We start from the raw sequence: 27,528 nt of genomic DNA, 5'->3' as shown, positions 1-27,528 counted from the left end.
GAATATGTGCTACTGTGCAAACTGGAGATAACTGCAGAGTTGGGATGGGAGTCAGGGGGACCCAGAAAGAAGTCTTTCCTAAATTGAAACAAATGGAGACTTCAAGACCGATACACATACTCACAGATGCACCAGGTAGGTACCTAACATGCAAAAAGACACACAGACTCATGTACGTAGAAAAGTATAGACGGACACTCAGAGCTAGATGTGAGATGCACAAATATAGACACAGAGAGCAGATACATACATGCTTAGACAAACCAACATACAGAAACATAAACACATGCTGATACAGTAAACTGGACACACAGTCTGATGTCCAGAGTTTATCAGAAGGGGAATATGCCTAGCTTTTTGCATTTCTCACTGGTCTTTCCTTGGAGGGGAAACTCTTCCAGACAAGGTTGCAACGCTTTGTCTGTTAGATATTGAAGTTCCTGGGAGGCTGCCCCACACTAAGCTGGCTCCGAGTTGCCTTCTATTCTGATCTGGCGACTCTTCTCTGGCACTTTCTGTAGCCCTCTGCCACCTTGGAGACATGAGGTTCAGGTGGGAGTCAGGGTCTGGGGCAGAGTGGGGGAAGGCCTTTTCTCCCTTGCAGCCCTGAGACCTGGTCTCTTTCTGTATCTCTACACTGCCTGTCACTAAAGGGCCCAGGGGCAGGGCTCCGAGATGAGCTTTGTTCCTCCAGGGGAGTTCAGGGAGTCAGGTTTCAGCGGGGTGAGACACACTAGGGTACAAGGAGTCATCCTGTTTCTGGGAGTAGTAATTCCCAGCTCTCTCTAGGCCAGTGCGATTGACAGGTAATGATCAGGCAGCTTCTTCCAAACAATCAGCCCAGGGAAATGGAAGAGGAGAAAGTGGGCCAGGAAGAGTGACAGATGCAAAGGAAGGGGAGGACTGAGGAGACAACTGAGAACCAGGAGCTCCAATGTGTATGTACTCATGTATTGCTCCTCTCCATCGTTATGTGTACTTACAATATGTGTACATATAGTACTTGTGAATGCATTCATGCACATACTGTGAAAATAACTACATGCATGGATACTGGGTATGTATGTGTATATATGTATGTGTATATATACATATATATGTGTGTGTGTATATATATAGTACGTATGGGGTGTGTGTGAGAGACAGACCAACAGAGACAGAGAGACAAGGAGAAAGGGAGAACGAGGAGAGAGAAAGAGAGAGAAAAAGAGAGAGAGAGAGAGAGAGAGAGAGAGAGAGAGAGAGAGAGAGAGAGAACACAGATACCCGTTGAAGCAGACAACACAGAGCCCCAAGTTAGAATTATCTGTATCCTTGGCACCATATTGTAGGAGGGACATTGACAAGCTAGATAACATCCAGAGGAAGTCAACCAGAATGTCAAGGGGATTGAAAATGAGACCATACTGATGATCGATAGAAGGAACCAGGATGTTTAGCCTGGAGAAGAAAAGACACCGCAGAAATGATAGACAACCTAGTGTGGTGCAAAGAACGTTGGCCTTGGATTCAGAGGACCTGGGTTTGAATCCTACTTTTAATATTTACGTTTTTATGACTTTTGGTAAGACATATAATCTCACTGGGCCTCAGTTGCCTCATCTCTAAAATGTGGGAGATTGGACTAGCGGGCCTCAGAGGTTTCTTCCTGACGGAAATCTCTAGCACCATGATGGCCACCTTCAGATATTTGAAAGGATACCATTGTCCTGCACGGCCCCACAGGGTAGAAGTAGGACCAATTCATTCAGATGATGACAATATTTATTAAACATGCGCATGTGCAGAGCTCGTTGCTAAGTAGATGTTCAAAGATGATTAAGGCAGAGTCCCTGCCATCGCAGAACGACCCACCGTTTTTTGCCTACTATAGGCAAAAGACCCACCGTTAACTGTGTTATGCAGTATGATATAACAAATGCTTCAGAGAAATACAAAACAAAGCACGGTATGAGGTCTGAAAGGAGAGTTCATTACTAATGCAATGAAGTTACAAGGAGGTAGATTTGGGTTCAGTGTCATTAAGAACATCTTAAAAAAATCCAGGAACAAAAGGTTTGTCTTGCCAGGCAGTGAGTTCTTTGGTGCTAGAAGACTCAAGCAGAAAATGGATGACTACTTTGAGCCTCAGTTTCTTTATCTGTTAATAGGTATAATAATTGATTCCCTATAGGAATCAAGTGAGATAATGAATTTTGAAGGTCTGTGAAGTGTCAAGTGCTGAACCAGTCAGTTAGAGATTTTTAGGAGAGATAATAGCTCTGATGAAGTGGGAAAAGCTCTGTCCTGGGAAACATAAATTCTGGGTTCAAGTCCCATATTCCTTACTTAAGTGACTTACCTCCTTGAGCCCGTTTACTCCTCTGTCAGTGACAAAGGCAGGCTGCTAGGTGGCGCCATAGCGCACAGAGCACAGAGCACTGGACCTGGAGTCAGGAAGACCTAAGTTCAAATCCAGCCTGAGACACTTAGCAGCTACATGACCCTGGGAAAGTCACTTAACCTCTTTCAGCCTCAATTTCTCCTCAACTATAGGAGGGAGATCATCATTGCACCTGCCTCCCAGAGTAGTAGTGAGGTTCAAATGAGCCAACGTATATAAAGTGCTTTGCGAGCCTTAAAGGGCTATATAAATGCTAGCTGTTGTTTTTGTAAACTAACTAATGGCCTCCCAGAAGAGTCGTGAGCGCTGTATTTGGAGACAAAGAGCTTTGCTTTGAAAACAGTCTCAGTCGCTTACTGGTTGTGTGACCTTGGGTGGATGACTTTCCCTCTCTGTGAGGAGGGCATTGAACTAGCTGAAGACTCAAGTCTCCGTCGGCTTTAAATCTTAAGATCCAATGAGAGGTGTGAGTACATTCGTATTTGAGGGGGCAGCTGGTGTTAGCTCACATTGAGTTGGTGACCTCCGTGCCTGTGGAAGGACCAGGTTGGTGGGAGCGAGGGCACAAGAACTGTGAAGAACTGGGGATAATCCCTGGTACCGTGGCTGTTCTTCCTGGGTGGGTGGGTGGACTTCAGAGCCAAATAAACCAGTGAGACCATTGGGGAAGGAAATCAAATGAAATTAATTTATTTTACTTCAGCAACTTTTAAAGCGGAAGCAATCCCGACACCAGGGTATTCGACAAGGATCTAGGCGGCTTTGAAAATCACTCACATTTACTGAGTTGCCTGATCACCAAATGATGGGAACACGGCCTACGAGAGGCGACAGTGTCTGTGCAAAATTGGAGATCAGAGGGAGAAGGAAATACGGCTGGGAAACATGAAAGGCGGCAATCCTTGCAAATTAGCATGCTCAGAAGTTAAAAGGGAAGGAGAGTGTGCGCAGCAGCCTCAGATGGGCCAGGACTCCAATGAAGAGGGAGGGGCAGCCAGAAGTAGGCAGGGAGTCTCAGCCCTGACTTCACATCCCAGCTCCATCCACTCACTCTGTTACCCTGGGGGAAATTGCTTCTTTTTTTTGAACCTTAGTTGTCTAATCTGTAAAATTTAGTTAGACCTGCTGATTTCTAAGATCCTTTCCAGCTCAAAATTGTATGATTTGTAAATGAGGGGCTCAAGCTGGTTGGGCTCTGAGGTCCCTTTCACACTTGCATAGTCTGTGTTTTGACATGCTAATGTGATGTGTTGCATCCCCCATGCTACTGGAGCCCCGTCTATGGGCAGAGACATGGATGGTCCCCGGCCCCTTCTCCCTTTCCTGTCACAAGTAGAAATTTGAATCTGGGGCCCCAAAGAGCTCTAATTTGCCAAATGGTGCATATGGGTGGGGGAGCTTTGTTCCCAGACATCCCTTCCACGCTCTGAGCAGCTCCCTGCGGGGGAGACGGCAATGCAGTCAGAGCCTCCCAAGACACTCATTGAATAATAACGACCAACCTCCAGCACTTTGAACTTTTCCAGCTGGCTTTAAAATACATTATCTCATTTTATCCTCATAAGATCATTGAAGGCCAGACAGGATCATTCCCATTTTCCAGAGAAGGAAACTCAGGCTCAGAGAGGAGAAGGCACTTACCCAAGGCAACAGTGCCAGTCAATGAGGAAGCTGCTATTAGAACCCAGACCTCTGCACTAGCAGTTCATTGGTTTGTTTTTTCCTCCACGCTCTAATCATGCTAATTGGTCCTCTGGTCAATGAATGGAGGAACATAGGTTGGGAGAATCATAGAATTTTAGAGCCAGAAGGGCTTTAGCAAGTATCTGGCCTAATAAAACCCATTGTACAGATAAGGAAGCAGGAGCTTTGGATTTACAGCTGGACAGAAAATCATCTCGTTCAATCCCTTCATTTGACGGGTGAAGAAAAGGAGGACCAGAGTTAAGTGGCTTGCCAAGTTCATACAGGTAGTGAATTATAGATCTGGGATTTAAACCCTGGACCCCTGACCCCCAAAGCTACCGCTCTTTCTATTATACTGTGATGTCCAGAAAGGAAGCGATTTGCCCAAGGTCACACTGTGAATTAGTTGTTGGCAGGGCTAGAACCAAGAGTAAAAAAACTAGAAGCCACGGTCAGGTCTAAATGAACCTGAACAGCACTGTCTTTGAAGACCTCTGCCATGCAGGAAGATCAAGGAGGATGAAGGTATCGGTATGCCTGGACAGAAAGACCCCTTCTCTGCCCCTTCCTAGGCTGGATCATGGCTCACTGTCTCCACTGGGAATGATAGGAAGAAGGGGGACTCAGTGACCAGGGAGAGGGCTGGCTAGGGAGCCCCCAGGGGCCAGAGGTGGAATCAATCGTGGCCAGCGTCCACAGAGACAACTTCTGAAGAAGTTTTTAATTAAAGTCCAGGAAGATCTATATGTGCAATATCTCTTTGCCTAGCAACAGCGCTTGGCTTTCAATACCAAAAGGGGCCAAGTCTGGGGGAGGGGGAAGAATGAGGCCAAGGCAGGGGAGGACAAGAGGAGGGGCAAGCAGAGGCCTCTGTGTCTCCTTTGGAGAAGAGCTTTTGGTCCAGGCATCTGGACTCAGGGTCCCATAGAAATGAGGCCACTCAGAGCGCCCCCGCTCCCGAAAGACCCTAAAGGGCCAGAACCAAAAAGGAATCATGACACCTGGGAGGGTGTGTATGTGTGTATGTGTGGGGGGGAAGGTCAGAGTCCTCTCTGGATGAATTAGTAACCTGGGTCTGGGGTGTTTAGGGATCTGATTCTCTCCCGCTGGAAGCCAAGAGTAACACAATAAAATCCTAATCAAAGCAGCATCATCAATCCTACTTAATGTAGGCCTAATGTAAGTGCCGAGAGCAACAGCCGGTGAATTACAATGCAGGGTCTGGGGAAGAGGCCCTGATCCAGGAGTCAGGAGCTCTGGGTTCTAGGCCAGTCTTTTCTTTTAGCTGGCTCTATGACCTTAGACAAGTCAATTTCCTTCTCTGGGTCTCAATTATCTTCTCTGTAAAATGAGAGCTTTGAAATAGATAATCTTTTTAGGTCATTTCCAGCTCTAATACTCTATGTTCTAAGGTCCTTTGCAGTTTTGTATCCTATGTTTTAGCATCCGAGGGGATAAAATCCTCTCTAAGAATGACATTTTACATTCCCCAGTTTATGTTTTAGGTGCTAACATCCTTTGTTCTAAAGTCCCTTTTTACCACTAATGCTTCATGATACCGTGAATAGAATTTAGGAGCCTGGATATGCCTTCTCTTTCTAAGGAGGCACTTTGGACCCATCCCTCAGGCCTCACCATCCTCAGGGGCCATAACTGCGTTGACCAAGTCTCAGACTGGCCTTCTCTTACCCCCTTTGCCCTATGGTGGTGGGGAGGGAGGGCCAGACCCAACAGAAGGGGTGGGAATAGTCAGGAGGTCTCAGCAACCACAGATGTTTGAGCAGCTGAGAAATCCTAGCCACCTCCAAACTGTGCACACTGGCTGAAGCTAAAATCAGCCCTGATTTGGGCTGGATGGGTGCCCGCAGCTTCTGGACACACTAATTGGTAACTGTTGGTGGCTCATGGATGCTTCTTGCTTCCAGGAGCTCAGTGATGTGTTCTGCTCAACACTCTTGTTGCTGCTGCTGCTGGAGGGTCATCACCCAAGGCCATCTCCTGCAGGAGGGAAAAGAAGAATGGAGGGGGAGCACCTGGCCCTGTGCTTCCCTCCACCACTACCCCTTCCATTGCTGCCCCTACTATCTCACTTCTCTCTTCCTTTCTATTCCTTCTCCATCCCTGCTTCTCTTTCCATGCCCCTTCCCCTCCTCTCCCTCATCTCCCCTGGGTCTTCCTCACCACCCCACCCCATCTCCATATCCTGCCTGCATCTCCTCCCTTTCCCTTCTCTATCCTGCTTTGCATCTCCCCCTCAGCTGCTGTCCAAAGTCTCCTGTGTCTCCCAAGGCTCATCTGTCTAGATTAGGCTGTGCAGCCGGAAGCCCGGGGGTTGAGGCCAGCATAGTGAGCTGGCTGCAGGAGTGATGATCACCGAGGGAGCGGAGAAGAGCTTGAGAAGGAGGCTTGTTTCCTGTGTAATCAGAACGTTCCTGGGGCCTCGACAAGTGGTTTTTAATTTTTAATAGAAAGTGTTCAGAGCAGTTATAGCAGCTGCAGGTGATGGAGAAAGACAGGGCGGGGATGGAGTTTCTCTTTAAAAGTCGGAAGAGCAAAGTACAAGTCTGGGAAGTCCCACAGCCCAGAGTCCTGTCAAATGTGTGGCTTATACTGGATCATTTCTAGGGCCCCTTCCAGTTCTGACAGCCCATGTGTCTGAGAATGTGTTCCAAGGCCCCTTCCTTTTTTAGCATTCTGTGTTCTAGGACTCCCCCTCACCTTGGACAGTCTACGGTATAAGGTCTCTCCCACCTGGACAACTTGTGTTCTAAGGTCACTCTCTAAGTGACATACTCTGTGTGCCTTCCATCTCTGATATATAGTGTCTATTCTGTGGCTTTTTGGAGCACTCACTGTCATGTCTGTGCCTCCTCCCATCTCCCTGTGCCCCAGCCAGGGCTAACCAATGGAGGAGAAGGCTGCCTGGACAGACCTGGGCATGGTGGCTATAACACTATGACAGATGGTAGATGGAACACTCTAAAAGTTTATCATAGCTTTGTCCACAACAGTGATCTAGTTTTTTCTTTTTACCTCCCAGAGGCATTTCAAGCAAGGCAGGATTCACAGCCTGAGCTGAATACTGTTAGTGGCAGGGAACTGAGTTGGAGTACCTCAACTTCTTCATCTTTAAAATGGGGATAATAATTTCTGCCATGACTTTCCCATGGGGCCAAAATAAAGAAAGACCTTTGTAAACAACCTCAAAGAACTATTGAATCATATACCATGTTTCCATTTTATTTTGTTATTATTACATCTTTTTCCTCCTCTCTTTCCCCACTTTTATTTCTTCCTCCTTTCCCTCTTCTTCCTCCTCAAACTCTTTTTCTTCCCAATTTGTATCGCTCCTTCTTCCAGTTCTTCTATTCTTCCATGTCCTTTCTTTCCACTTCTTTTCCCTTACTTTTTTCTTCTTTTTTCCTCTCTCAGCCTTTTCTTTTCCCCTATCCCCATCTTATCCTTCCACTTTCTCCTGCCAAACTATGCCTTTTTCTTCCTATTCCTTCTCCCCATCTGATTCTCCCACTCTCTTCTTTTGTTCATTCTACCTCCTCTCCTTCTTCCTCTTGGTCATGTGGTACCTGCGACCACAGCGGGACTGCTGAGCCTTGCTGGGTTCGTGGTCCCTGCTGGCTGCAGAAATTTTGATAAGAGGTTAAAATCTTCCAAGTCAGGAAACAAATGTCATTTTCTTGAGTCAAACACAGAACATGAACCTTCTGGCTGCCCAAGAACCCTGAATTCCCTGACACCCCTCTCTCCATCACCAGTACTAGGTTAGGGCCCAGCTGACCTGGAAGTGGCAGCATGGATAGGGGGCTGGTCTAGATAATCTAGTAGATAGACAAAGAGACAGACAGACAGATAGATGATAGATAGATAGATGATAAATAGAGCAATACCAAGCACTGTGCTAAGCGCTAGAGAGGCAAATACAAATAAGCAAGATAGTCCCTGTTCTCAAGGAGCTTATGTTTTAAAGGGGAAGATAGCTCTAAAGGGGCTGGAAATCAGGAGTAGGGACGTGATGTGGACTGGTCTGATGATATCCAAGAAGTGAATGGAAGGCCTACATTCATGCAAGATAAGGTAAAAGCTCAGTACCATGTCAGGGCCTAGGGTGGTTTTAGGGGCAGGATCCAGATTTCTAGTGGGAAGGAGATGGGAATAAAGTCTGCATTGGAGATGGCTTGGTCTGGATATGGCTCAAAAGGTTTGCATCCCTGGAGGAAAGAGCCCACATACTTAGGAAAATAAAGGAAAAATAGAAATTTAAAAATAGAGGAAAAAAGGAACCTGAATTTGGAGTCAGAAGACCAACATTTAAATTCTGGCTCTGCTATTTCCTGCCCAGGGGGCCTTAAGCAAGGCATTTCCTCACCTATAAATGTGAGCATTGGACTCTTCCTGTTGTCGATCCTGTGTTCTTGCCCCCAGTGCCCATCAGGGATGTTCCTTTGAGGGCTCCTGCTATGTAAGGAATACTTACCTGGTGGTACTTTTTCTTTTCTAAATCCTACCAAATCAAGTGATATCAGAAAAGACTTCAGTACCTGAATGCTACACTCATGAGATAACGAGGTCCCCAGGGGCAGTAAAGAAACCAAGGCAAAGTAACAGAAGTCTCCCAAGTTGTAACTGGAGAGCATACTATGGATTTGCCAGTGGGGATGGGCAGAACCACCTCCTCTCTCACCCCCCTCCCAGCTGCCCCAATACTGCTACATGGCTGCTAAGGGGCAACTTAGCGATCTGGAAGGCAAAAAGAGCTTAATTTGTGTAGATAGAAGTCTAGCGTACAGAACAATGTAGGAGCCAGAGAGAGGGACAAGAGGAGAAAACCATCAATGACTCCCCACTCCCTGAAAGGCCAGAAAGGCCTGGCATTCAAGGCCCTCCAGATTCTATCCCCAATGTATACCTTTCCAGGCTTAACTCACCGTGAACAGAATGCTGGACCTGGATTCAATACTTCCTAGTTGTGTGATGTTAGGGAGCCACTTCATCTCTCTAGGCTGGTTTCCCTGGGGCAGGCTTATGGTATCCAATGTAATAGCTACCTCTTGCCCCATCATGCTAATAATGTAGTAAGAATTTTGTAAATTGGCATTGTACAGTGATCCTTAGCAAGATCAGGAGTGTTAATTCTCTTAATTATACAATCCTAGAGCACTCTAAGCTCATAACAATAATTCCGGTAGGTTTTCATATGTCCGTTAGCAGGCGTTTGTTAACTGCCTAATGTATACCAGGCACTATGGATACAGAGACAAATGGTCATTTTACAGATGAGGACACAGGCTCGGTGATATTAAATGACTTGGCTATGGCCAGTAAGTAGCAGAGCCGGGATTTGACCCCAGGTATCTTAGCACCAGCTCTGGTCTTCCTCCAATCCCATGCCTGGGGTTCTGTGTTCTCCCTGTCTCTCAGGGCCATTGAGAGGAAAATGCTTTGTAATCTCTAGGGCACTCTCGGACTTGTTATTTTGTCTACACTCCATTAGACTGGTCTGTTAGCTCCATCCCTGTATGTATCCAGTGTTTCCCACCTTCCTGTCTTTGCTCAGGATGCTCCATTCACCTAGGCAACCTTTCTCTCTCCCCCCATCTCCACCTACCAAAGTCTCTCTCATGTCCAGTGCCCTCTCTGCTTGGGATAGTTGACACTTGAATATGATTTTACATTCAGCTTCATGATAATCATCATCACAATAGCTAACATTTATGTAGAGGTCACTTTGTGCTAGGCACTGTGCTAAGTGTTTCACAATTATCATCTCATCTGATGCTCACACAAATCCTGGAAGGTAGGTACTACTAGGCAAGTTAAGTGACTTGCACAGGGTCACATAGCTAGCAAGTGTCTTGGGCTGGATTTGAACTCAGATCTCCTTGACTCCAGGCCCGCTGCTCTATGCACTGTACCACCTAGCTGCCATACTGTCGGTGGTCAGGAAGGGAAGAAATTGGTAGAAATAAGGATGACTAGAAAAGGCTTCCTGGAGGAGGAGGGCTTTGAACTAGCCTGTCAAAATATTAGAAGGCTTGGTAAAGGCAGAGAAAATAAGGACTGTCTTCTCTCCCGTCTCTCTTATTTATAGAAAGATAAACTGAGGCCTAGAGTCATTTGCTGAAAATCACATAGCAGTCTTCCAGCCCCCTAGGGACCTTAAACTACACTTCTGCAGAGTGACAGGTGACTTTTCCATCCATCATTTCAGATATGTTGGCAGCTCCATTGGGTTGACAGCCCATAATGACAGAGAGAGAGAGAGAGAGAGAGAGAGAGAGAGAGAGAGAGAGAGAGAGAGAGAGAGATATCTTGGTTCTATCCTGAGTGCTGAGACTAGAACCTAGTTGTATGACCTTGTGCTGGCTTTACTGAGGCCTTGGTGTCCTCTCTAAAATGAAGAAGCTGGCTGATATGGTCTCTAAGGGAATTTCTACCCATCATGCTTCACATTCTCAGATCATTTCCAGTGTTGATCTTCCATGATTCCAAGGGAGGGGTGTTGATGTGGCAAGTGTGTGCAGCGAGGCTGTTCCTGCCATGTGCAGGGGGTTTGGAATGGGGAGAATCCCACGTGAGGGGGACTGCTGGGGCAGGCTGCCTGGGGAAAAGGTGAATACTGGTGATCCTTCGATACCAGCATTAACAGTAAGAGCAGTAAAGAAACCAAGGCAAAGTGACAGAAGTCTCCCAAGGTGTAACTGGAGAGCATACTATGGATTTGCCAGTGGGGATGGGCAGAACCACCTCCTCTCTCACCCCCCTCCCAGCTGCCCCAGTACTGCTACATGGCTGCTAAGGGGCAACTTAGCGATCTGGAAGGCAAAAAGAGCTTAATTTGTGTAGATAGAAGTCTAGCGTACAGAACAATGTAGGTGATGATCCAGCCCTCTTCTGTCCTCGTCCTGTTGTGTCTGAAACACTGCTTTTGGCTCTGGGTGCTACCTTGACAGACAAAGGTGTGTGAATATCCCAGCAAGGTTCCATAGTTAAAGGAAATGAGGATGTTAAGCCTGGAGATGACAAAGTGGGGAAGCTGCAGAGTATAGTGAAAAGAGTGTGGGCTCTGAGTTCAGATCCTGCCTCTGGCACTGCCTGTGTGATTTTCAAGTCACAACCTACTTGGGGCTCAGTTTCTTCATCTATAAAACTGAGGAGGTGTCAAACTAAGTGATCTCTGAGTCTTCTTCCAGCCCTCAAACTATGATCTTATGATTTAACAATTGTCTTTGTGTATCTGAAGGGCTGGCATGGTCCAGAGGGATGAGACTTATTCTGCTTGGCTCTGGAGGACAGAACCAGGAGTGGCGGGTAGAAGAAAACCTCCCTAAAGCTGGGAGCTGTTCAGGAGTAGAAAAGGCTGCCTTGAGAGGGAATGCGCTCCCTGCCACTGGAGACCTTTAAACAGAGATGGGATGATCACTTGTTAAGAATGTAGCACAGGATGTCCGCTTACCTGCGCAGAGATAGGATGTCAAACAAGCGGCCTCTCTCTGGCCCCTAACGCCCACAATCTTAGAGGACTCAGTATGATGGGGTCCTTGGGGCGCTACATAACAGATGCCTTCACACTGTGTCCAGGCTCAGGCTGGGACATGGGAGAAGCAGCAAAGGGCCCAAAGTTCATTAGCAATAATAGCCCACACTTACGTAGTATTTTAAAGTGGCTTCCACTGGGGAAATCCTGTGTGCTCTGCTTTGATAACAGGAGACTAGTGTTTCAGTCCTAGCTCGGGCACCTTCTATCTGTGTGACCCGAACCAAGTCACTTTACTGCTCTGAGCCTCAATTTTCACACCCGGAAAATGGGAATGATAGCCAAACTCAGGATTACTTAATTGGTATATGAGCAGGAGTGGCCTTTCTCTCTCTCCAAAGTGGTCGTGCAGCCTTTGCTCAAAGACCTTCACTAACAAAGGACTTACTCTCTATGGTCTATTCCATTCTTGGACAGATCTTGTTCGATTCAATTCCATTCAAAAAGCATGTGTTAAGCATGTGATATGTGCCTATGCTACATTCCAGTAACCCAAAGACCAAAACAAAAACAGAAATGGATCCTACTATCAAGGATCTGAAATGCTATTAGGAGGAGACAAGAGGAACAAAAATAACTAAACACACAATCTATGTTAAATGAATACATAATAATGTTGGGGGAAGGGGAGCCCTAACAACTGAGGGGCACAGGGGATCAAGAGAGTTCCAGTGTAGAAGTGACATTGTGGTGAGCTGTGGAAGGGAGCCAGGCATGTCAAGAAGCAGAGGTGAGAACAGAGAACATTCCAGGCCCGGGGAAGCAGATGGAATGCTGTGAGGAAGCACCAAGTAGCCCATTTGGGCTAGAATGTTGGCTTCTGTGGTTTTCCTCACATAGCATCTACTCTGCCTACTTTCTAGGGCTGTTATGAGGATCAAAGTATATCGTGACTGTGGAAGATACCTTAGAAACTGTAGAACACCACAGAAATATATACTCGGATCACAGAATTTAGTGCTGACACAACTTTTGAGATTGTCTAGTCCAGATAGTTCTCATCATTCACATGAGGAAACATTCCCAGAGAAGTGAGGTGACTTGTCCAAAGTAATAAGGGAATCAAGTCGAGAATCAAACTCAGATCCTTTGACTCCAAATGGAATGCTTCTTCCACTGCAGTCTTCTTGCTGTATACTGCAGATCCTTGTCCATCTCTATTAATAATAATAGCCAGTATTTCGCTTTAAAGTTAACAAAACACTTTACAGATATTTCATCTGATCCTCACAATAACCTTGGGAGGTAGGTTATTATTAGTATTATCATTATCTCCATTTTACATATAAGGAAACTGAGGCAGACAGCAGTTAAGTGACTTGGTCAGGGTCACTGTAAGTGTCAGAGGCTGGATTTGGAATCAGGTTTTCTTGATTCCAAGTGCAGTGCTTTATTCACCGTGCCACCTAACTGCCTCTAAGGTAATTTTCCTGAGTCCTGCGGCATTTCTACCCCTTAGCAATATCTGGGCGACAGATTCTGGAAAGACTAAGCAGAATGTGTATTGAGTTTGGTGGTTCCCCTCTACAGGAGGGTAGCACTGCTGCACCCTAGCCAGGGGTACCCTGGGATTCAGAGAGTGGATGTGACTTGACCAAGGTCATAGAAGTAGTAAGTAGTAGAGCTCAGACTGGGATCCTGGTGTGTGAGGCTCAGAATCTCTCTGGCTAAGGTACCTACCCTTGGCTCCTGGTTCCTTGCTCCCCATCCTTCCTTTCTGGGGATGCTAAGATCCCATGCCTCATCCCTGTCCTCCTCCTCCTCCTCTTCAGTGGTTCCAATTTTAATTGAAGAGAGGGAGGCGCATTGCAGGGGTGGGGTGGAATGGGCTGGCCTGGAGGAGAGGAGTGGGTGGGGAGGGAAAGAAAAAATGCTAAAGACTAAGAAAGAAATATATATCTCTCCAGAAGAGAGCCCGCCAAGGGCCAGAGAAGGGGAGGTGGTAGGCAGGGGGAGGGGGGGGGAGAGAGAGAGAGAGAGAGAGTGAGAGAGGAGAGCTCGCCGAGAAATGCTGCAGTAGCATTTCCAGACACTCCCTCATTAGTCCAGGCAGTGAGCTGGGCTCACCTCTGGACTGGCCTGGCAGGACAGCTTAAAGACCATACTGCCCATGAGACAGGAGGGCAACAGCTGGGATGAGATGGGCCAAGCCCTGTGGATGGAGAACTCAGAAGTCCCAAATATTCTGATTCCTCATTCCCAGCTATAACCCTGGGCATAGGGGCAGAGCAGATGGGGTCCAGCAGGGACATGGGTTAGAGCCAGGAGACACCTTCAGGATGGTCTAAATAAATCCTTGATTTTACAAATATGGAACCTAAGGTCTGGAAGCTTTCCCTGAACTTTTTGTGTGAGCTTGGACAAATCACTTACCCATTCTGGATGTCTCTCCTCATCTGTAAAATGAGAGTTTTGAGAGGTTCTTAATCTTGGGGTCTATGGATAGGTATCAGGGGTCTATGAAGAAAATTATATATTTATACAATTGGTTTTCTTTGTAACTCTATATATTTTATTTTATGCATTAAAAAAGATTTCTCTAAGAAGGGATCCACATGCCAACCAGACTAGATCTCTAGTCTAGTCTGATCTCTAAGGTTCCTAACAGCTTGGTCAGTCTATGTTCTAAGGTCTCTTTCTGGTTTGGCATTCTACATTCTAAGGTCTCTTTCTGGTCTGACATTCTACATTCTAAGGTCTCTTCCTGGTCTGGCATTCTACATTCTAAGGTCTCTTCATGGTCTGACATTCTACATTCTAAGGTCTCTTCCTGGTCTGGCATTCTACGTTCTAAGGTCTCTTCCTGGTCTGGCATTCTACGTTCTAAGGTCTATTCCTGGTCTGGCATTCTACGTTCTAAGGTCTCTTCCTGGCCTGACATTCTACGTTCTAAGGTCTCTTCATGGTCTGGCATTCTGGGTTCTAAGGTCTCTTCCTGGTCTGACATTCTATGTCCTAAGGTCTCTTCCTGGTCTGACATTCTGTGTTCTAAGGACTCTTCCTGGTCTGACATTCTATGTTCTAAGGTCCCTTTTAGCTTTGATATTCCATATACTAAGTTTCTTTCCATCTCTGACATTCAATTTAGAATTAGTTCAGCAGTCATTCATTAAGGGCCTCCTGTGTAGAGGACCCTGTGTTCACTGCTGCAGATAAAAATACAAAAAACAGCACAGTCCTTTCCTCCTAAGGATATTGCAGTTGACTAGTGGTAGATACAACATGCACACAGATAAGGTAGAATGTGACGGGACAAATGAGAGGTCCACCTAAAGGCCCCTAGGAAAATCGGAGGTTCCCTTTAGTTTCTGTTCTAAGGTCTGACTCTCCTTCTAGGATACTATGGTTCTTTTACAAGGCAGGTGAAGCCTCAGAAGTCCATCCGTCTGTCTGTCCCTTAGTCTCTCTCTGCGCCTCTCCCCAGCTGCCCCCAGCTGAGCCTCACGTCCCAAGTTCTGCTCTCCTCAAATTGAACATGATGTCAAATTAGAACCATGGCAGGGACAGGCAGAGTGAAGCGCTCGGTTTAATGAGGCAGCGTCGAAAATCAATAACTTAATTGCAGCCGTTTGATGGACTTTTATCCAATTTATACTCTCCCCGACCGGCTACGTGCAGCGCATGAGGAGAGGGGGCCCTGTCTGGGTCCCTGGGGGGAGGGGGAAGGCTGGCACCACTGCCCTGGACCGGATCTTCCCCAGTCCTCTCCCATGCTCCTCTATTCTGTGTTTTCCTCTTTCCTCTCTCTTGTGAGGTGGGTGGGAGAAGCCAGAACTCGAGCTGGAGGATGGCAGTGGAGCTGTCTCTCTGTAGCCCTCCCAGCATTCCTAGGAGGCTGAGCTCTAGAGCAGTGTCCAGAGGCAGTGACTCTTGTTCCCTGCCAGCACAAAGCTTATGAGGCAGGTTCTGCTGCCCTCTGGCTGAGCCCATCCTGCAGGTACGTCACTGAGGTCCACAGCATGACACACTGGCAAGAGTGCTGTATTAAAGAGCTTGGGTTCTAGATCCTGGTTTTACTACCCTGCCTATGTGATCTTGGACAAGTGACAACCTCTCTGGGTCTCAGTTTCCTCATATAAAAAGTACTCTTTCCATGTCTAAATCTTATGTTTGCTTAAGGACCACATCAGGGCTATCTTTTACAGTGAGGTCAGGAAAAGATCCCTGGCTTGGGACTCAGCAAACCTGGATTCTAACCTGTCCTTTAGCTCTAATTTTAGTGGAAGACCTTGGTAGAGTGCCTTTCAGCTCACTAAAAGGTTAGAGCTCTTGAAAAGTAGAATAGATTGCCCTGGAGGGGCTAATGAGCTCCCTGTCACTACAGGTCAGTTGAGGGCCGAATGACTACTTGGAAGCGTTTTTGGAGATAGGATTCTTATTTGGATATGGATTAAACTAGATGCCCTGTGAGCTCCTTTCTCTCTCAGTTCTGTGATTTGCTCCCTCTGGACCTGAATTTCCATTTCTGTAAGCAGAAGATATTGGGCCACATAACCTGAGAAATGCCTTCCAACTCTGGTTTTTTTCCTCAGTGGCACTTGACAGGCCTAGAACCCAAGTTCTTCTAACCACATCATCCTACCATCTATATTCCCACTAGCTGAAACATCGGGATCACCTCCCTACCTCCCCTTCCCCACCCCCACCAAAGGAGAGAGGCAGCAAGGTATAGCTAGTATGGCCATGGCTCTGATCTAAGTGGCCAGGCTGGGAAAGGTTAAGAGAATAGGAGGTAGCGCTGATTCTAGGGACAGCTAAGATCTGGCCCTGAATTTCTGATCTGGCCCTGATTCACTGAAGAGTAGCTTAAGGAACCATGAGTGAAGAAGATGGAGGGAGGGTGGCAGGAGGCATGAAGGAGGCAGGGTTCAGTGAGGGGAACTGGGAACTTGGGGAGCGAGAGCCAGGGACTTGGTGAGGGGATGAGGACTCCATAAGGAGATGGGGCTGGGGGCTCAGTAACACCTCCCAGTGAGTCTCTTTTCCCTCTCAGGCTCCAGGCAGATGATCTCACAACCGTGTCTCTCCTTGGTCCCCCCTACTTTCCCCCTCCATGGGCCCAGGCACTTCAGTAATGCAGGTGATGGCGTCAGATGCAGATGACCCCACGTATGGAAGCAGCGCACGACTGGTGTACAGTGTTCTGGATGGCGAGCATCACTTCACTGTGGACAACAAGACAGGTGAGGAGCTCTGGGTGAGTGCTTGGCAGAAGGGATGGCAGACATGGTGCCTGTATCCTAGAAAGGGATCGTGGTGGGCTAAGGGGTATTATGAGGGGAGAAGAGGATGAGGAACCAAATCCTTCACCAAGGCCAAATATAGGATGATGGGAGGACAGCCATGAATGGAGGATAACTCTTTGGAGGTGCCAGGACAAAGGTATTAGAGGACAGAAGAAGAGAGAAGGATGAAATGATAACAATGATGATGATGATGATGATGATGATGATGATGGTAACAATAAAGATAATAGCTAACATGTATGTAGCGCTTACAAGGTGCCAGGCTCTGTGCTAAGTGCTTTATAATTATTATCTCACTTGATCCTCACAATAACCCTGGGAGGTAAGTGCTATCATTATCCCCATTTTACAGAGGAGAAAACTGAGGTAGACAGAGGTTAAGTGATTTGCCCAGGGTTACAAGCTAGTAAGTATCTGAGGGCAGACTTGAACTCAGGTCTTCCTGACTTCTAGATAGTACTCTATTCACTGGGGAGCCGGGGGCCTAGAGAAACAGTGGACAGGAGAGATGGGAAGAGAGAAGACAAGGGAATGAGAGAGATCAGGTTGGGAGGCAACAGAACAGAACAAGAGTAGAGGACATGAGGATGAGGGAGAGGAACAGAGAGAGTTGGAAACAGAGGACAGTTGGTAGATTCAGAAGAGTAGGGTGGAGGGACAGGAAAATAGGGATGTATGGAGGCAAGGCTGAGGGGAATGAGATGGGCAAAGGAGGATGTCGGGAATTGAGGTCAGGGACAGAGAGATGTGGTAAGAACAGCAGAGTGGGTGTAGAGGAACAAGCTGGAGGAGCTGGAAGAGAAGAAGGTGGAAGGAAGAAAGTGGAGGATAGGGGGTGGTAGATGGGACAGAATGGTAAAGAGAGAGAAAGGAATAAGGAATGGAAGGAGGAGTGACCAGAGGGACAGGATAGAGGAGAGGCAGATGGGGGAGGAGGCAGGAAGGTAGAGTATAGAGGAATGGGGGCCCCAGGATGTTGGGGGATGGGAGTCAGAATGGAGGGAAGGGTGACCAGGAGAGGGAAGCAGGACACAAACATGGCAGGCAGAGTGATAGGGAGACATAGGAACAGAAAGATTAGAGAGGATAGGAGGATGGCCTCTGAAAGTATACCATCAGAGCTGACAGGCCCAGCCAGAAGCCCACATCCCCAGCTGTCAGTTGAAAGAAAGGAGGGAATGACAAAGAAGAGGATGGGAAGCCTTTCGGTCAGCTAGTTCAAGTTTTAAACGTAACCTTCCCACCCCGCTGTGCTGGACACCTCAAGTTTCTACTGCTCTTTGCCCCTAAAAGATTAGCTTCTCATCTCCCACAAGCCAAATTTGTATCTTATACCATCTGGATGCATTGAAAGTTCTTGAACAGGGGGTGCAATGTGGTCAGAGTAGTGTCCTGGGAAGTGGGAAGATGCCTCTGATTGCATATGAAGGAGAAACGAGGAGCTGAGAGAGCAGTTAGTTAGAAGACTGCTAACAATAATCCAAGGGAGAAGTGACCTGGGCCTGGGCTGGTAGTAATAGAGATAGAAAGGAGGGGTCAGATGCCAAAGATATAGTAGAGAAAGAAGTGAAGGATCCAGTGACTCACTAGATACTGGGGACTCCAGGGATGGGATGAGGAGGGGGGAGATAATTCCAAATCAACAGAAATAAAGAAATTGGGATGTGGGATAGTTTTAAATAATGATGAGTTTGGTTCTAGACATGTTGAATTTGAGATGTTGGCAAAACATCCAGATGAAAGTGTCCACTAAGCATTTAGGGATGTTGGCCTGGAATCTTAAGGAGAGGTTAGGGCTGAGAGTTTAGATTTGGGAACCATCCACGGAGAGGTGATAGTTTGAGCCATGGGAACAGCTAAGATTTCTGAGGGAGAAAGTGTAGAGAAAGAAGATAAACGGGTCCAGGACAGAGCGTTGGGGAAAATCCAAAGTTAAGAGGTAAAAGGAAGAGGAAATATCAAGAGACAGAGAAGGAACAGTCAGAGAGGTAGTGGGGGAAGAGTATTATAAGGAAACAGAAGCAAAGGGAGGCATTTTCAAGGTGTCAATCAAGTGACCAACAAGGTGTGGTAGAGAGGAGGAAGAGAATGAGAACTGAGCAATAGCCATTGAATATGAAAGTAGGACATCACTGGCCGTGGATTTATTGGAAAGAACGTTTGAGTAAGTGGGTGGAAATCCTGCTTCTAACCAGTTGTGTCACCTTGGGCAAGTCACTTCCTCTCTGGGCTCCAGTTTTTTTCATCCGTAAAATGAGGAAATTGGACTAAATCAGATATTCTCTTTTTTTGAGACTCTCTTTCATCTTAAAAAATATTGAGAACTCCCCAAAGAGATGTTTGTTTATGTGGGTTATATGTATCCCATGTTTAGCACAGTTTCTGGTGTGTTGTAGGTACTTAATAAATGTTTATTGATGTTTTTGATTTATCAATATTTATCATATTGGGCCATGTTAGTATTATTATGATAATTAATAGTTTTGACCTCAAGGATCCCTTGAAAAGGGAACCCTAGAGGTCCAATCAGTGAGTCAATCAGTCAATAAACATTTATTAAGCACCTACAGTGTGCCAGGCACTGCTAAGTGCTAGGGTAGAAAGAAGACAAAAGACAGTTTCTGCCCTCAAGGAACTTAGAGTCTAATGGGGCAAGACAACACGTAACAGAAAGCTGAAAAGGAGGGGCAAGATGAAGTCTAGAGGGATGCACCTGGGTAGGGAACGAAGGGATGGCTAATCCAGGCACCCCCTCGCCGCCCGCCTTTGATGGAGGATCTGGGGCTACACTTGGAGAACCTCTGGGCCAAATGATCTTTAAGGTCCCTTTCATCTCTCTAAATCTATGGTCCTAGATTAATTAATAATTATTAGCATTTGTATGGCACCTTAAAGTTTGCAAAGAGATTTAGCTATATTCTCATTTGAGCCTCATAAAAACTCTCAGGGCGGTACTACAGACATTGTTATCCTCGTTTAAAAAACGAGTAAACTGAGGCTGAGAGGTGGTCACACAGCTCATATCAGAGGTAGGTTTTGAACCCAGGTCATAGAATCATAGCATTGGAGATTTAGAGCTGGAGGGGATCCTAGAGGCCATTGAGTCCGGCTGCCTGCTTTTACAGGTGAGGAAACTGAGGCACAGAGAAGTTAACTGATCTACCCTGGAGCAAAAACTGAATCCGTGCCTTAAGGGCAGGATTTGAATTCGGTGTTCCTAATTTCCAGTCCAGTGCTCTATCTATGAAACCATCTGCTGCTATAATGGAGATGGAAGCCCAATTGCTAAGAGTGAAGGAGACTGGGTGATGAGGAATTCAAAGCTGTGGTTGTAGGTTCAGAAGTTTCTTTGTTCCCATCAATGTCCTGGGCTGTGCTGATGCTAACTACCTTTCTCTAGTGCTTTATAATTTACAAAAGACATTGCTGTGAGGTAAGTCGTTATCCCTCATCATACACATTGGGAAACTGAGCCCCAGCACTATCACACTAAACTGCCTCCCTCCTCTATTTTCCAGGCCATGATAGGCCCCGAGAGCCCGTTTTCCTGTGGAAAAGAAGATAAATTACAGGATTTAAATTTGGAAGGGACCTTAGGGATAACCCTATCCAACCCTCTTGCTTTAGATGAGGAAACAGTCCTGGAGGGAAATTATGCATGGCCATAGAGGAAGGAGCAGAGTCACCCTTTCATTTTCTCAGGATCCGGGGAACCCTTGGGGCCCTTCTGTAGAGAGAGGTCCTGTCCAAGGGAGGGACCAAGTTTATCCAGTCCCTTCTTGGTTACCCTGCTCCCAATACACTCTCCCCTCATTGTTCCTCTTCCCCCTTCTGTCCCCTCCTCTGGGCTCTCATCTCCCTACAGTAATAGTGTTGGCGCCAGACCTGGCTCAGAAGAGTGTTTCATTCCATAAGCTGGGAATATTAAACTGATAACATTCTCTGGGCTATATTTAGCAGATGCTCAGTGGTACAGTCTGTTCTCACTGTGCAGTTAGCAGGGAGCATAGCCGGAACGGGGCCCTGAGAGGAAGGTGTGAGAGAGGAGAGAGAGAGAGAGAGAGAGAGAGAGAGAGAGAGAGAGAGAGAGAGAGAAGAAGGAGGAGGAGGAGGAGGAGGAAAAAAGAGAGGGGGAAAAAGCCCTCCTTGTAAGAGGAGAAATTAACTTGTATATTTTAAAGGCCAAATCTCCCAACGTGGCCCCCATCATCTGGAACAGGAATGGCATTTGTGTGACTAATGAGGCATCTCATGCTATGCCCCTTCATGGCCCCTGCAGCAGCAGCTGGAGGGGGTACAGCTGGATGCTTGGCCCTGGAAGTGTGAAGGATGGGTTAGAATGGGCCTGGGGGGGTACGGAGTAGCCATGTCACAATTATTAGAGAGTTCTAATCCCTCTCAATTCACCACCTTCCCAGCCCACCTCTCAAAACAAACCTTGCCACCTCCTCCATGGGGTATAAAGAGCCTAGCCAGAAATCCTCAGCTCTGTCCTGAGAAAATCCACAGACTTGTTAGAGAGACAGAGATGTCAAGTATCAGTTATTAAAGGCTCCTAGAATTGTAGAATGTCAGAACTAGAAAGGACCATAGAATGACAGAACTGGAAGGAACCTTAGAATATAGGATATAGAATTTCAGAGCTGGAAAGGACCTTAGAAAATAGAATGCAAGAGCTGGAATGGGTCTTAGAACCTAGAACACAGGATGTCAGAACTAGAAGGGGCCTTAGAACATAGAATACAGAATGTTAGAGGTGGAAGGGGCCTTAGAACATAGTATGACAGAGTTGAAAGGAACTTTGAAACATAAAACGTGGAATGTCAGAGCTGGGACGGGCCTTAGAACATAGAACATAGACTGATGAAACTGGAAAGCACCTCAGAGACCATTAAGCCTAGAGGAGGGAATTTTCCTTACCAAGTGGAAGTAACCCAAGGTTACATACAGAGTTAGTGGCTAACCAGAGATTAGAGCCTGTCTGCCATAGGGTATCAGTGTCCCAGGCTGTTATCTGCCACATCTGCACCTCCCCTAAAAAAAAGCTGACTCTAAGGATGGAAACAGAGTGAAAATAGAAGGGATGACAGTGGAGAGGGTGTTGGGCTTGGTGTCAAATCCTGACTTGGGCACTTACTAGCTGTGCGATCCGGGGCAAATGGCTTCATCTCTTTGTGTCACAATATCGTCATCTGTAAAATGAAGAGATTGGTCTTGATGACCTCTAAGGGCTCTTTCCACTCTAAATCTAAGCCTCTTTCACCAGCCATAGGAAGACAAGAGTTCCCTGGATTGGCTTTATCATTTCCATAACTAGATTGAATTTGAAGTTGGGATCAGGGTTGCCTGACATTTAGTCTTTTCCTGGGATTCGGTTCTTCACATGGCCAGTGAGGGACCCTAGGACCCATCTACCTAAAGTGATTTGAGCATGAGTGGGAATTGGATCAGAGACCCCTTCCAGGACTTGGCTATCTAGGAAAGCTTTTCACACTTCTCATAGTTTGGGGGTGAATTATTTTCAGGTAAAGTTGGAGCAGGCTGGCAAACAGGAGGACAGCTGCCTGCTCCCCACGGCTCTTAATCATTAGAAAGAGTCCTAGAGTTAGAGTTGGAAGGTCCCCAGCTCTGTTTGAATCCAATTCTTCTACTTAGTTCGTGTTCAATGCTTGGAAAGTCCCATTCTCTCTCTGGGCCTTAGTTTCCCCATATGTAAAATGAGAGCATTCAATGAGATGAACTCTTATGTTCCTTTCCAGCTTTAGATCATATGTTTATTCCCAGAAGGGTAATATCCATAAGCTGGTTACAGAAATGGAGAAGGCTGAAATTCAGAAATTCAGAAGCTGCTGAGTGGGGTGTGTGTGTGTGTGTGTGTGTGTGTGTGTGTGTGTGTGTGTGTATGTGGTTGTGGGGATGTGAGTGTGGTCAGGAGGGGCCCAGAGGGAGATAAGGCCAAGTGGGAGGGAGGGGAGATCCTGGTGTTTATATATCCCCCTTCTCAACATCCATATGGTGTCCAGAGATGTCCAGTGGCTCCCAAAAGATAGATAGATAGGGAGAATGAGAGAGTGAGAGAGATAGAGAGACAGACAGACAGACAGACAGAGACGCAGACAGACAGAGACAGAGAGCACTTCCTATGTGCCAGGCACTGTACTGGGATACAAATAAAAGCAAGCAAGACAGTCCCTGCCCTCAAAGAGCTTCCATTCTAATGGAGGAAAACATTACATTCAAAGGGAAAAGATCCCTCATGGGTACTGATTGTGTCATTCATAAAATTCAGTTCTCCTGGGCTTCCCTTCTTCTCTCTCTTTCTCTTGGGATTTTTCCATCATTCCATCCTTCCTTTGATTCCTCTCTCTCTCTCTCTCTCTCTCTCTCTCTCTCTCTCTCTCCCCCCCCCTCCCCCTCTCTCTTTCATCTCTTGTTTGGAAAGATTACTGGATTTGGAGCCAGAGTGTCTGAGTTCAGATTCCAGCTGTGTTATTACTCGTGTGACATTGGCCAAGTCATTTTACCTCTATGGACCTGGGTTTCCTCTGTTGTAAAATGAAAATGCTGGACTCGATAACACTGAGATTCCTTCTGACTTTCAGATCTGTGCTTCTTCTCCTTCAGCTCTCTCTCATTACTGTTCCATCTTTCATCACCCCCCACCTTTCTGTTCTATTGACTTTCTATTTCCACTAAGCCCCCACCTTGTTCTTGCTTCTTTCCCTTCTTCCTTCTCCCTTCTGATTAAGAGTTCGTGTTTCTGTAGGACTGGAGGGATTCTAGTCCAAGGATTAAAACAAGTTAGTCCAAGAACAAACTGTTAGTATACTAAAAAACTATATGGGCCTCTCTGGACCTCAGCTTCTTCCCTCTAAAGTGATGGTTAGACCAGGTACCTCTAAGATCCTTTATAGCTCTCAAATTCAATCAAAGAAGAGAATAGAATGAGAGGCAGAAGAGGGGTAGAGGGAGACTAAGGGAGACAGAGGGACCTGGTTAGAGATAAAGATGGGGGAGGAATGAAAGAAAAGAGAAAGAGGAGAGGTGTGGAGGGAATCAGCTTCGGTGTGGTAGTCAAAGGACTTGAAAACAGGAAACCTGGATTCAGATCCTGGGTCTGCTACTTGTTATCTATGTGACCTTAGTAGTCATTTAACTTCTCTCAGCCTCAGGCTCCACATCTGTGAAATGGGGGCAATACAATTTACACTCTATCTGACAGTTATTACAAGGAAAGCGCTTTGTAAACTGCAGTGACACAGAAGTGAGAGTCATAAATTAGAAGGGAGAGAAAAATGGGTTCAAGTGACCTTCCTAAAGTCGCACAGGCAAATCCTCAGCCTGTGACGCTTTGATTGTAAATCTGGTGCTTTGTCCACTAAATCAGGCTGCAGATCTAAGAAGTTAGAAAAGATTCAGCTTGGATTCCCTGCCTTTCCCACACTTTTGCCCTTTGTTTGGGCCCTAGAGCTTGGGCAAAGGTTTAAGGAAGGACATGCTGGGTAAATGAGGATTCACTTGTCTAATTAAGGCCTAGAGGAGTGTGTGCTGTGCTTGGCTCATGGACCCATTAGCCAGGTGACTGACTCCCCCGTGGAGGCCTGGCCACTCCATTGCAGCTAGAGGGAGAGAGGGAGGGCCAGAGGGGATGGGGGGAGGGTACAATAGAATTGGCCACCACCTAAATGGTCCTCTAATTCAAGGCTCCAGTTGGTTCCCCCCTTATCTCTGTTTTATTGATATTTCTGTAAATTTTTACATCAGCCTCATTTCAGAATAAATCCTTTCTTCTTCCCTTCCCTGGAGAACCAGCCCTTGTAATCAAAAAATAAAAAAACAGGGGATGGTGGGGAGAACAGTTCAGTGAAACTAGTCAGTGTCTCTCCTGAGCCTAACGGTGTGCAGATAGAATGTCCTGTACCTGTAGTTCCCCACCTCTAGAAGGAGGGGAGGGAGGTGCGTTTTCTCATCTCTTCTCCAAGCCAGGCTCGGCCATTCTAATTATACAGCATTCAGCTCCCAGTTTTCTTCTTCTTGTGGTTGTTGTTGTTCTTTCCATGCATGTTATTGTGGCCATTTTGGGTATTGTTTTCCTAGCGCTTCTTACTTCCTTCTGCCTTGGTTCCTATGAGTCTTCCCATCCTTAGATGATTCCTCCATATTCATTATTTCTCATAAGGCAGTGATATTTCATTGTGTTTGTATACTAGCTTGTTTAGCTATTCACCAATGGATAGGCTCCAATGGATTTATATATATGTGTACATAAATGTATGTGTATGTGTATATGTATACATTATGTATACACACACATTAATGCATGTACATATGTGTGTATGTATACACACACACGTATAGTTGTTTAGTCATTTCAGTTATGTCCGACTCTTTGTGACCCCCTGTTTTCTCGGCAGAGACACTGGAATGGTTTGCCATTTCCTTCTCTTTCACGTAAGGAAACTGAGGCAAACAGGGTTAAATGACTTGCCCAGGGTCACATGGCTAGGAAGTATCTGAGGCCAGATTTGAACTTAGGAAAATAAGTCTTCCTGACTCCAGGCCCTGCACTCTATCCACTGTGTTACTTAGCTATGTGTGTGTATGTATGTGTGTGTGTGTGTGTGTGTGTGTGTATACACACACACTATATATATATGTGTGTGTATAAAGGTATATATATACACATATATACACACACATACATACATATATACATACACACATACATATATGTGTGCATGAATGTATGTATATGTATATATGCATGTATATATATTAATATGGAAAGATATATTATCACCACAGCTCCCTTCTTATTACGGTTGACTACTAACCCCCCCATCCCAAGACAGTGAGACAAGACTGGTTCCTAATGATTCAAGAAGATACTCCTGTCTCCTTCCTTCTCCCTCCTTCTTCCTCTCCCTCTCCCTCTCCCTCTCTCTCTCTCTCTCTTTCTCCTTCTCTCCCTCCCTCCCTCTCTTCTTCTTCTTCTTCTTCTTCTTCTTCTTCTTCTTCTTCTTCTTCTTCTTCTTCTTCTTCTTCTTCTTCTTCTTCTTCTTCTTCTTCCCCCCTCTTTTTTCTCTTCTCTTCTCTCAGGAGGATATAGCAGTGGCTTCCACTACTGAACACCATCCCCCTGGAATTAGCTGCCTTTGGGAGCCCAGTCTACCTTGTCCCACAGAAGTCTTCCCACTCTGAGCAGCCACCCCTCCCCCATGGCCAGTTGAAGAGCTTGGCACCAAAGTGTGGGGGAGAGATCACTGGCCTGGGTACCAGGAGATGTGGGGCCTGGTCCTAGCTCTGCTCCCAACTCAGACAAGTTACTTCTCTCTGCCTCAGTTTGGTCACCTATAAAACAAGGGGGTTGTTCTCCAAGACTCCTTACAGCTCCAACAGTCTTAGTGATCTTTCTGCTTCCACAGGTCTAGATAGCGCTCAGCTCTTTACCAACCCATAGGTCAGTCAGAGGGATAGGGGCTGAACTTGTGATTTCATTGATATAGGGAACTCCCAGATAAGAAAACTCCTACCAATGCAGATTAGCACTTTTCTCTGCCACTTAGAGTCTTAGAGAATTGCCTAGAGGTCAAGTGACTAGTCCGGGGTCACATAGCTATTGAATCAGAGAGCTAATCCAACTCCTCTGTTTAATAGATGAAAAAACTGAGACCCAAAGTTACACAGTTAGTGAGTCTCAGAGATGGAGTCAAACCCGGGATCAGTCAGTGTACCCACTTTCTGAGAATCTACTAAGCTGCCAACTGAATGTCCAGCCTTGTGTTAAACCCTGGCAGAGATGCAAAGGAGTACAAAACGTAGCCACAGAGTTATATATTTAGAGCTGGAAAGGAACTTAGAGGTCAATAATTGCAACCCCTTAATTTTATAGATGAGGAAACAGAGAGGTTAATTGACTTAAGAGCTCAAACAGCTAAGTGGCATTTGGATCCAGGTTCCCTTGACTCCTAAGTCTAGTATCCCATACACTATGATACGCTGCCTCTCAATAAATTAGTCCTTGCCCTGAAAGGAGCTCACAGATGAAGAAACAAGCTAACATATTATGGGAGATAAAGTGGAAGAAATGGTACAGAGCAAATGAATTATGAGCCCCTCTGTCTGTGTACCTGTTCCTACCCTTTCTTTACTTCCTGAACTGAGGCCTCCCAGTCGGTCAGAGACAATCCTGTGAGAGAATTCTCAGGGTGGAACAGTGAGCCCTTCCCACTGTGGGTATTCCTTCTTGATCAGCCCTTCCTACCCAAGGGCTCACTATCTCAGGGCCAAGCTTAGACCCTCCTCTTCCTACAAGCTGCCACATCCCGGCAGGCTGAGGCTGCAGCACCATAAATGGAGGAGAATCTGGGGGTCGTTTGGGGGAGATTTAGAGCCTGGGAGAGCCCAAGGGCCAGCTTGTGCAGCCAGGAGCCTGGGTTTTATTGGAGAAATAAAAAGGCAGCTGGTGCGTGACTCCACCTGGCGCTCACAGCTTAGAGGGGTCAGAGCTGAGCCAGGAAAGGAATGGCGGCAGAAGGGGGAGCCCGACTCCAGGCCCTGCCCATCGCCAGCTGGTGCTCAGCAGGTTAGGGGAGCACTGAGCTGATCATCCTCTGGAGGCGTGAGGAGGCCCCTGGGTCTGGCCTTAAACCAGTTTTTTT

At 46.4% G+C, this 27,528-nt stretch overlaps 1 protein-coding gene across 1 annotated transcript in view; it reads left to right on the top strand.

The window, feature by feature from the left end:
* CDH22 (cadherin 22) overlaps positions 1–27,528 on the top strand; it is a 145,071-nt gene that overhangs the window by 72,698 nt on the left and 44,845 nt on the right. The window contains exon 4 of the mRNA XM_036748020.1: positions 16,685–16,804. Within this exon, the coding sequence (XP_036603915.1) occupies positions 16,685–16,804 (120 nt within the window). The remainder of the gene's footprint in view (positions 1–16,684; positions 16,805–27,528) is intronic.

This window comes from Trichosurus vulpecula, chromosome 3 (genome assembly GCF_011100635.1).
Source record: "Trichosurus vulpecula isolate mTriVul1 chromosome 3, mTriVul1.pri, whole genome shotgun sequence".
Classification (NCBI taxonomy): Eukaryota; Metazoa; Chordata; class Mammalia; order Diprotodontia; family Phalangeridae; genus Trichosurus; species Trichosurus vulpecula.
Note: the sequence above shows the minus strand (reverse complement) of the source record. Positions and strands in the feature narration are given on the sequence as shown.